Source organism: Dendronephthya gigantea, unplaced genomic scaffold (genome assembly GCF_004324835.1).
Source record: "Dendronephthya gigantea isolate DGI-Jeju-01 unplaced genomic scaffold, DenGig_1.0 000004F, whole genome shotgun sequence".
Classification (NCBI taxonomy): Eukaryota; Metazoa; Cnidaria; class Anthozoa; order Malacalcyonacea; family Nephtheidae; genus Dendronephthya; species Dendronephthya gigantea.
Genome location: NW_021163014.1, coordinates 3,188,459 through 3,200,031, shown reverse-complemented (window position 1 = coordinate 3,200,031; position 11,573 = coordinate 3,188,459). Strand labels below are relative to the sequence as shown.

The 11,573-nt window shown below is 36.7% G+C and overlaps 1 protein-coding gene and 1 pseudogene across 1 annotated transcript; one reads left to right on the top strand and one right to left on the bottom strand.

Moving 5' to 3' along the window:
- The first annotated feature begins 5,827 nt into the window (after nt 1–5,827).
- On the top strand, nt 5,828–7,783 carry LOC114545224. The gene is made up of 5 exons (XM_028563509.1): nt 5,828–6,100; nt 6,190–6,465; nt 6,579–6,648; nt 6,814–6,935; nt 7,010–7,783. The coding sequence occupies exons 1-5, from the start codon at nt 5,828–5,830 to the stop codon at nt 7,781–7,783; spliced, it is 1,515 nt and encodes a 504-aa protein (XP_028419310.1).
- A 1,858-nt stretch (nt 7,784–9,641) lies between these two features.
- LOC114545223 lies at nt 9,642–11,238 on the bottom strand (annotated as a pseudogene).
- Nucleotides 11,239–11,573: the final 335 nt, after the last annotated feature.

Here is an 11,573-nt window from a genome sequence, read left to right as displayed (position 1 = left end):
GTTTCCTATTTGATAAAATGATTGCAATTTCTTGTTCAATAAAATAAATAATTAATGCCAATTAATACAACGCAGTGAATTCCTGCATGCCGAAGCCTTGCTTCCAATTATGCGTATTCCATAATGTTATGCACTTTTATAATATACCGCACACCCCGTAGAAAATTTATTTAAATATAACATTCGCATGAAAGAACCAAAGAAATCGAATATTTTCACATCCAATAAGGCATCGGAAACAACAATTAGTCCTATCAAAAACGAAAACGAAGCTACGGCTGAGCACCAACTGCCTAACGGGGTCGCTTAAAATCTTTTGATATATATTCAAAACAAAACTACAACCATGCAGAAAAAAATGAAAAGCTTGATTGATGCATTTTAGGCCAACGAAGTGAGTATTTCTATGGCACAACAAGTCTCTTTAAAGGTAGAAAACGAGTTTTTCAAACAAGCAAATGGAAACTTCGCCATAGCTTGATCTTGTTCCGTGGAAAGATCTTTGAGTGGGGTTTGGGAAGTCCGAAAACCTACAAAATGAATCGGAGCCCAAGTCATTGTGGAATACGCTGGAGTTGGCGTAGTAAAGGCACGAGCAAATGCCGCGTGAGTGATGCAGAGACCTGGACCCGAAATTATCGTAGGCGCTACGGCAAGTACAGGCTGTTCAAGAACAACTGTCATTACTTCGTTAACCGATTGATAAAATACTTGGACAAAGATTGCGGGCGTTGAAAACCAAATATTGATACGGACGATTTTGATTAACGCAAAACATAAAATTTACCCTTCATACATCTATTCAAGTATAGCATTTCCTCATTTAGTAACTAGCACTAGCAAATAGCAAACGTAAACATGCATGTAGTAATTGAAAGCATAATTCTTAATGATAACAAAGTATAATAATAACTACTTCTTCTTTACAAAGCCATGTATCCTTAAGGCATCACCAATAAAGTATGGTAGCGAATAATACCATCTTATCCATCTGCAGTTTCATTTTCATCCAAAAAGGTCTTTGTGCATAGCGAAAAACATCTGGTAACTTTCGTGCAGGCATGCTTGGCCAGAAGAATGTGGTAAACCAAATCGAAATCAATCCGCAGGTCAACGAATAGGACACGGATACCGTCGAACCATCTCTTGGATATGGAGGTAAGGACAACGACCTCTCATGAAAGCAGTCTATTATTTTGGTGATGATCTTGTTACTGGATTTATAAAGGTTGAGCTGTAGTTTCTGTGGTACGTTGGTAGTATTGAAGCCTAAATTTTCAATTTTTCTGATTTTTCTGACTCACTTTAAAATCCATATTCTATTCATATACGTATTTAAAAAGGTTTGTTTACATTACGAATGTACTTCCAGGGCCGTAACTAGAACGATAATTGGGGGGGGGGGGTGTTTATTCATATATTCAGTTCTGCCCTACGGATTTCTTTTGTAAGTGCAATAGCTTACAATGGAAATCCGTCGGGCAGAACTGAGTATATGAATGAACACCCCCCCCCCCCAATTATCGTTCTAGTTACAGCCCTGTGTACTTCCCCTAAAGGTGACAGATCGGTCTGTCAGAGTCAGTGAAATTGAGTTTCGACAGAAGTTTAACCTTGGTCACACCACCGTTCGACCTCCGTCTGATCTCGTTTCAACCGAAGTTTCCAGTTAACCGCGGTTTTTTTAGGTTATTTCTGGACATTGCTTTGTGGGCCTTAACAATTCACATGTATAAATTTAAAAAAAGTTTATTAAACACAATATTCATTAGACGCGTTCGACTCACTCGTCACCTAGGCACACACTACTTTCAATTGACCGTAACGAAAAAGATGGCGGCATGGACCTTTTAACAGAATTCCTTTGTGGGCATCAAGAATGATGGACTGAAAAAAGATAGCAAGAAAAACTCCTAATGACGTGAAATTTTAACACAGCGAAGAAAATTAACTTCCTGTTTTATGCTTGTCCTTTAAAAGACGTTAGGTCGCTTTTTTAAGCGATTTCCGACCGCAGTTGTTGACAGCACAAAACCGAGTAGTTTTGAACTTTTGCAACAGGCCAACAACATTTTCAGGCATTGTTCTTCCATTAGGCATAGGCCAATGGCCATCAGGTTGCGACAACGTTGTTGGAACTTGAAACAGTCATGAACGATATTGTTCCGAACAACCATGAACAACTTGTTGACAGCACACGAACCAGATGTCGATTTTTTCGCACGAACAGGGTTTGACCAGCGCCCTTCGCCGTAGTTTGCACTCTCCTCCTCAGTTCACGTGCGCTTATGCACGCTTTGCATTACACTGCCTTAAATTGTTTTTTTTCCGATTAACAAAAACTGCGGCCTATAGCAGAGTTGCTGCTGGGGTGAGCCGATACTCTGAACTGCTGAAGCTCGCAATAATACTCATAGAAACTCGCGATGTGCTTTTTGTAGAGAACATAGCGTGGGTAGGTTAGGTTGCCGCATTGCGCGTTTACTGAACATGCATGTTTACGCATCTAATACCGAAACCGTACATATTCATATTCTTATGTGTTTAGTCAAACTTAGTCAGTAATATAACATTTCTAAACTGGGGAAATATAATGATTGAGTAAGGATACACGCACATTCAGGGTGATAAGGAAGTTCCTGTTCAACATATTGACGCAAACAGACGTAGGAAAGGAACAGTGCGGTGATTCAGACTAGGGAATTCGAGTTTTAGTTAAAAGACTTCCCAGGGGAAAGTTATATCGACAAGACAGCATCCAAGTTTACACTTCATAAAAAGATTAATTCCAGCCGCACGTGGACCGATGTTATAACATTATCAACTGTTGCAAATCTGATATCCGAACATTCGTTTTAGTTATAATTGCGTAAAGCTGAAATTTTAATTTTTATCGTCCTTTCAATTGGCGTCATTTTAATTTGCTTGCTCTGGTGTTGCTTCGATAGCCTAAGCAAAGACACTGACAAGGTGGCAGGTGGTGGATATTGTAGTGGGGTAGGAGATGGAGATTGTGGTGAGGTAGATGGTCAGCCTCGTTCCCAGGCGCTTTGAATAAAATAAATAGGAACACTACAGGCTTTTATATAGAACAGTGGTTACGCAGAGCGAGCGCGCAAGGAATTTTGGAGAGGACGCAACGGAGAAATGGAGCGCCTGGCAGAGAGTGCAAATATTTTTGCCAGAAATACGATTTCTGACAAATCGAGCTTTTCTGCAGCGTTTTACTCGTGCATTCTTGCGTTTTTGGTGGTTTGTGGCCATATGGATGACCTGGAGCAATGGCTAAAGAAGTTTTCATTTGACGGTAATATTTTTTTACAGAACTTGGTTGCATTTTATATAATATTTAGTACGTTTTTTGAGTAGACTGTCAGTGAATCTTTCGTGTTGCTCTTAAATATGCTAATAATAATATCCATCGACCGCTATCATATTCTGATGATAAAATTATCCTTACAATAGCATCTTCAAGTTCGGATTTACCGTCGCTTGGGGGACAAAATGTTCACAGTAAGTCCGTTGGTTTAAGCTTTGGAATTTTATTCTATCTGCTGAGTACAATAAGCTGGTATATTTTCCATTGACATTAAAATATATGTATGCGCATGTTTCTATGTTTTTATAAATGTGATACAGTATGTATATTTCAAATACTTGATATGCATGCTAACTGGGCCAGCTCATTTACATTGATTTGCCTCACAGTATGTCTTTCATTTGTATACCCCAACATGTTTCTGTGTTTAACAATAAATACTGTACCAATGTTCACCATAATATACCAATATGTAATGTGTAAAATAACTCGACAATCTAGGAGATCATTATTTTTAACCAGAATGAAAATCCTGCAACAATTGCTATTTTTTGTTTATGACTGTGTGCTAGTTAGAAACTTCCAGCTATTTCATTAAAGGAATACCAAATGATTTTCCGTGCAGGATTGCGTGATCCATGCACGCGGGATGTTGCGAGACTTTCGGAAAGCGTGAAAATACACGAGCCGTAGGCGAGTGTATTTTCACGCTTTCCGAAAGTCGAGCAACATCCCAAGTGCATGGATCACGCAATCCTGCACGGAAAATCATTTGGTAATTGTTTTATAAAATAACTGTAGTGAAACAACGGTTAACTTTATTAAAATTAAATTTCGCGTGCAGGATTGTCTAAAACGCGTGCAGGATTGTCTGATCCTGCACGGCTATTGACCAATCACATTGCGTGTTTCACTATAGTTATTATATAAATAGTTATCTCCTGCAGGAGATGTAGTCTAGCAGCCAACTAAAGCTATCTTCTCTTGCAGATGGATGTCTGGGTCAATAAACTAATTTGCATTCAACTTTCAACAATTATGACTTTTAACTTTTACTATAAAATACATATAGCAAAGTACAACACTTAAAAATGCCGTTGCCCAGGATGTTGCCAACTGTTTGCCGACTTCTAGATCAACAGAGGTTTTGCCACGTTTTGATGATCATATTACTTACCTTGCGTGTTTCTATACGTTCTGCCAACTGATTGCGTTCAAATGTGTATAATACGCTTTGTATGGTTGAACTGCCTTTTGAGTGACTGCAGAAAAAATCTGGAATTATATCAGGATTCAGGAACACAAATCACCGACGGTTTGTTTATATTACTGACCAATTAAGCGTAGGTTTTGACTAAGATTAGAATTCTAGATGGATATAAACATAGATCAGCTTTTTAGAAACGTTTTGGTAACCGAATCTTTTCCCTTGGGTATTTCTGCAGTCTGCCAAATTTAAAAATATATTGCTCAAAATTTTGGCCGTGTTCTCTCAACGAGCTTATTAAATCGCTCACATTCTTACGAACATTTTAATTCAGATTTTTGATCAATTGGCGTGTATAATATAACAAGACAACAGCTGTTTAGAAACGTTTAATTTGGTAACCGAGTCTTTTCCCTCGGGTATTTCTGCAGTCTGCCAAATTTAAAAATATATTTGCCAAAATTTTGGCCGTATTACTGTTTTCCTAGCTGCATAATTATATCAATTTATCTTCTTCCCTTTCAGCAAAATAGCGATAATAATTTAAGTCTATTTATAATCGCTTTTAAATTAAATGTGTCTGATCGGTATATTTGTCCATAATAATGTTCCAAGTATATCTATAACGAGCCAAAAGGTTGTTATGTGTTTCTCTTTCCTGATTTTACAAGACCTGTTTTGCATCGTGTACCATTGAAGATATTTAAATTGTCATGTAGTGACAATGAACTAAGTGACATTATTTACACTCTGCAATTATAGAGTTTATGCCTGTTCACGACTGAGACAATGTCAAGATATAAAGCAAACGAGTTGAAGGCATGTCTTTCTAATATTAAACATTCGTTCTATTTCAGTGAAAGTGTACTGAAATGCATGTATGCTCTTTTAAAAAAGACCTGCATAAAATTGATATATACTATGTTTTGACTGCATGCATGCATGCACTTAGCTTCATTCTCCTCTGCCTTCGCTATAAGTGACAACGGTTTTTAATTGTTTCATTTACCTTGTTTGTTTGCAAACAACGTACCTGCTTTGTATAATTATGATATCAACATCGCAAGGCGTCGATGTTTTCCTTTTCCGTCTTCCGGTGAACCATAATAATTCACAGAAGTGACTCATGCATAATATCCATTTCCGCGTACGAACTTCCCTATGAATCCACCCTTTTCGAGGTTGACCTGCAGGGGGTAACACGTGTGCTCTGATGCGCACTTTTCGGACAAACAAACAAACATCATTCGTACTTTCGCCTTTCGGTCATACTGTATATAGTTATAAATATAACTTTGAAGATGGTTAAACGCTGTGCTTGGGGCACTTGCAATAGCGATACACGTTACCCTGAAAGATTATTCAATAAAGAGGGCAAGAGCATACAATTTTACAGTTTTCCGTCGCTAAAAAAGGAAGAAGAACGAAGAAAGCGTTGGATAAATGCATGCTGTCGTGGCGACCATTTCGTTTGTAAGAAAGACAGTTATATTTGTGGAATTCACTTTGTTGGAAGTAACGGACCAACTCAAGACAATCCCGATCCAATACCGGCAACCGCAAACCGAGAAAAGGTTGGACGTAATAAATTTTAATCTATTTTATATTTGCATAAAAAGTCTATTTTGCATATTTAATATATTCTCGTCTATATTATTTTTAGATAAAGCGGTTAAACAACAAGAGAAAGCCACCATCTCAAAGGACGAATAAATGTAATAAAATAAGTAAGAGAGATGAAAAATCAGCTGCAAAAGCCATGATTAACCTGTCTTCATCTAATTCATCTTTGGGAAAGACGAACGAGGAACTTCAAGTCGCCGAAGCCCTTACACTATTATCAGAGTCAATGGAAATGGAATCGGGCATTGAACCTTCTGAAATTCCGTCTTACAAAGATGATTCAACAGAAATTATCATGACAGAAAGTGGTAGTCAGGTAAAAATATTAAAACATACAGTATACCACCAATAGGTTAACGTATATAGCTGACAAACCGAACAACTTCTGTTGATCACCCTTTGAAAATATGCTGAACTGTTTATTTATAGACGAATATTGAAATGAACAGCATTCCATACACAGAACAGATGTTAAAGAACAAAGATATAATGAGAAGGGGTTTATTTATTGAAACAGTGAAAAATCCTAATTATTGTTTTCATTATACAGGTATTTAAAATACTGTATTTTGTGTACATTTTACCCACATTGTGATTCTTGAATGCTCGTGCTTCACAAATGTATTATTCTCTACTTATTTGTCGATGGACTTTTATTTTGCAGGACTTGATGTTAAAGTTTTGATTGCCCTTTATGACCTACTTAAGGAGAAAGCAGCAGGTATCAGTACATGGAAAGGCTCAAGAACAACCAACAAAGATGGCTTAACAGCAAAGTATATGAAGGTGCAGTATGATAAAGGCTGATATAAATGCAATAAATCTTATCAAAATTTTAAATATGGTTGTCATAATTTCAGGTGAAGATGGCACTTAGTAAGGTGCCTATCCAGGATCAGCTAATTTTGACCCTTGTTAGACTAAGACGAAAACCAAGCATAATAATGCTTGCCAACTTGTATGGTATCTCTCCAGCAACTGTGACAAAAATATTTATTTCGTGGATATTGTTTCTGAAAGATGAGCTGAAATTTCTTCTACCGTTTTCCACATTGGAAGAAATGAAAGATATAAAGATGCCAAAAGCCTTCAGAGCATTTCCAGGTCTTAGATGTATTATTGACTGCACTGAGATCTATATTGAAAAGCCTTTCAAAATTGCAGCACAAAGATCTACCTACAGTAATTACAAAGCGAGGAACACTTTTAAAGTTCTTGTTGGAATATCTCCCATCCCACATTTCAACTTTGTGTCCAACCTCTTTACTGGCAGCATAAGTGATAAGGAAATAGTGAAAAAGTCTGGATTTTTGGAATATTTGAACCCTGGTGATGTTGTAATGGCTGACAAAGGCTTTAACATCCAAGATTTGTTGGCTATCCATCAGACACGACTTATTGCACCACCTTTGATGAAAAAAGGAAATATATCTGCCAAGTCATCTACAGTCACCAGGAGGATAGCAAAGCCACGTGTTCATGTGGAAAGGTTAATACGAAAGCTTAAATGCTTTTGCATTTTACGAGGAGTGATTTCTCTATCGCTTAAACCATATATAAACTCTATTATCAAAGTTTGTACTGCATTGGTTAATTTGGAACCAAGTGCTATTGCTACAAATGATGACAATTAACTGATTTTGTTAATATTTAAAGTTTATTTATTAAATCTTATTTTCCACAGCTGCACATTGAAAAGGTTTTGCAAAAAAGACTTTGTTTCCACCCTGGTTTTTCCAGCATCTTCATGATTAAACCAACCATGTTCTTTGGCGACATATTCCGCAGGATCATTCTCATAAATATCCAAATCCTATTTTCAAAAATCAAGTATTAATGTCTGAGTAAGATTATAACCTAAATTTGTAATGTTTAATGTACATGCAGTACCTGCAAAAAGTGTTGAACATATTTTGCAACATATATCCCGCAATTATTGCTTCCTGGTCGTTGTTGAGGAACCTGATAGTTATAAAATTTGACAAACTCAAAATTCATGGTTTACCACTGTGAGATTTTACAAGCTATTGATTGAGTAAACTAATATTTGGTGCGACTCGATGAACAGTGCTACTTAAAGCATTGACTTTCAATTCAAATAAATACCTTCAACATCAAATGTTTCAGCTTTAGGTGTTTATCCATCATGTGGTGTTTCTCAACTAAATATTGGAGGTGGCTTGAATGACAAAAAATACCATCAGATTATAGGGTAGCATAAAAGCTTGCATTATGCCTAGTTATATATTGTATGCATGGTGAATGTTTAATATTTTCTATTACCTAAAGATGATACTAAATTCTTTTTTCCGATTACCAATGTTATTAGTTAATGAATCCAGTAACATCACATGCCTATAAATTAGAAAAAGAAAGCAAATAAATGATGTTGAAATTTTGTACAATTAAAATGAGAGAAACCATATGTCATTTTAAAACAATTACCAAGGTGTGATCACAGCCAGAAGCCAATGGTGTCTATAAAATTTGAATTACTAGAATGAACATAACAGCACAAATTAAATAATAAAACATAATTTACATTAACCTCCTTACCTCCTATTGATAGGAATAAAAATATAATCCTCCTCTAAAATTTCTGGTGAAAAGAATTGCTCAGCCTGTCTATTCCTCTGCTCTCTGAAAGAGTTAAAACATTTTCTATTCAACAATTCATTAACATACTTGACAGACTACAGAATAAATACAATAAATACCTGATTTTCTTTATATTTCCTTCTTGTTCACCACATAATACTGTGTACCAAAAAAGTACTCAGGACTGGAAAAATACATTGAGCTTCCCTAAAGATGTTCATAAAAGGTACATATATTACACAGATACCATTAAATACCATTCAGATAAATACGAGCTTACCCTATCAAGTAATTAACAATGTTGTCATTTAACATTGTGTTTGCCTCAAGACCATCTATGCATGTTTGGTAGATGGTGCAGCCTGACACAGTAATCTTAGGAGGGTCAACAGTATCACCACAGACACCAGTACTGGTGTCCTCATCTAGTTTCATAGCACTACTGGTTCCTAAATCAGGGAGTTTCTCACCTGTAAAACGTAGTAAAAAAAAGTTTAGTCCTCTCTTTAGTATGTCAACTTATATATACAGTGCCTAACCATATTTGCATTATTCATGTATGTAGTTAATTACATATGATAAAATATATAAAAATTACTTACTTTGTAATCCATTCTGAAGCATCATAAAAGGTAAAACATGATTTACCCAAAATTTTTGAAGCCTTTCAACAACTGACAAAATAAATACTTCATCAAATGGGATTTCGACTGAAAATATGCCATGCTTCGTCCATACAACAAAGTCACACAAACATAACTGATATACAAACATCTGCAACTGTACTTGGAAGTAATATTGGCAATTTCTCTTCAATGTAAAATGTTTGCCTTTCTGTTGCCCACCTACTTCAGGAGTCAGAAAAGCTTGCTTAGGGGAAATATCTTTGTGCTTTCATGGGCATTTATATTCCACAACAGCTACAGGGCATTCCTTTTCACATTCACAATGACGAAGGTCATCAACACTAGCCCCAAGGAATGGCTTATTCTTTGAAATCATGAGTCCTCTAGACTCAAGCTTTAACTTGTGGTGCTGCTTTTCTTTAACCTGCCTGTAACCTTTCCGTGCAGTAGCTTCATGCTTCAGACCCCAGTCACGTGGGTTTTGGGGTTGGTCAGGATGTCGACGAATGTATGATGGAACATTGGGATTAGCTATTTCATTTACAAGCTTGTTTACATCTTTGTTTGGACAACTCTCTAAGCTTGTTTGCAAGTCATTTACTCTTTTAGCCTTCGAAGCAGTAATAATACCTGCTTTTTGGACATACCACTCTTTGCATTTCCATTGATCATTAGTTTGAGTGTTTATAAAATTAATTTCTTCCAAAGTCATCATTGTTGTTTCATCTGGACTGCCAAAATATGATATGACCTCTTCTTTACTGCTATAGTGCATTAACTTTTCTTTCATAATACTGATGTTTCCATTTGTATTTGGGTTGGATTTTATTGCACCGTTATGAGAAATGCTGCAGTCTGTAGAGCACTCAGTGTTTTTAGAAAGACACATTAAAAGAGGGAGTATTGTTGGTGGCTTAGCAACATGTTCTCCTGATATTGCTGAAACAAACTTTTTGAGGGATTCGGGTGATGGGTTGCACCTGTTTCTCTCATTCCTGACATCCATATCTATGTTTTCTGAGAAAATATGTTGTGTTCTCTTCTTTTTTCTGGGAGAGGAAAGTGATTGTGACTTTCTTGCCCTTTTGGAAAGTTGTTTACGCTTAACTGAAGTTTTATCATTAGCCCTAGTCTGTTTCTTAAATGGCAGGGAAATACATTTACCAATTTTTAAATCTTTCACTTCACAAGGTTTGCTTGATGAGGTTGGTCTTTTCACCCACTGGCAAGGCCCACTGGTAACACTTTCTGTAGAGCGGGTATTCAGAAGGTTTTCAAGGGAATACATCGCTGCTGAAATGTGCTTACAGCCTCCATCTCTACCCCCTTTACATGCACACCATGCTTTCAATACAGTGCCCCTATTTGCACCTTTGCCATCTAAAATAAACCACAGGTCGTAAAAGGCCTTTCCTCCTACATCATCGGTTTTCTTCATGCTGGGTCGAACTTTGCCAACATATAAATGTACCCCTGCACTTGGCAATGGCTCGGTCAACAAAGATTCTACATAGCCCTCTTCAAACAAGCGATAATCATCGAATGCTTTGTAAGCAGCTAGACCTTGTTTATCATACTCAGTAGAGTTGTATATGAGGTGGTTAAATATGTCGAATAAACCAAATGGTGGTGACTCAATGAAATCGTTTACGTATTTGTGAGACCCAGACATCGGATCATCAATTTCTATGCCATGTACGGTTATTTTTAAATCTTGGAATCATCATTTTCTCAACAGACGAAGCGATTTCGACTAACGCAGGTTTAAGATGCCCGGTAACTGTAACTCCTCTCGCTTGTAGATAATCTTTCAAGTCGGAGAGACACATTTCTTTAAAATTTTTTGGTTCCAGAGTAAAATCCATGCTTGTATCGTAATAACTTTTCTTAGTGGAGGTTTATGCGCATTTATGTTTCGTAATTTGACTCAAAATTCAGTGTATTATATACAATGACTACATGTTTGTTTGTCCGAAAAGTGCGCATCTGAGCACACGTGTTACCCCCTGCAGGTCAACCTCGAAAAGGGTGGATTGGGAGGAGAACATAAATCATATCCTCGACCTAAAATTGGCAGTGCCAGCTGCGTTTAAAGTGCCTATATCACTTGTGGGATCTTTACGGATTTGAATAGAGCTTGAAAAATTAGTTTATAAGTTCTTCAACCCTTTTTGATATAGTTAAATAGTTTCGGAAATAT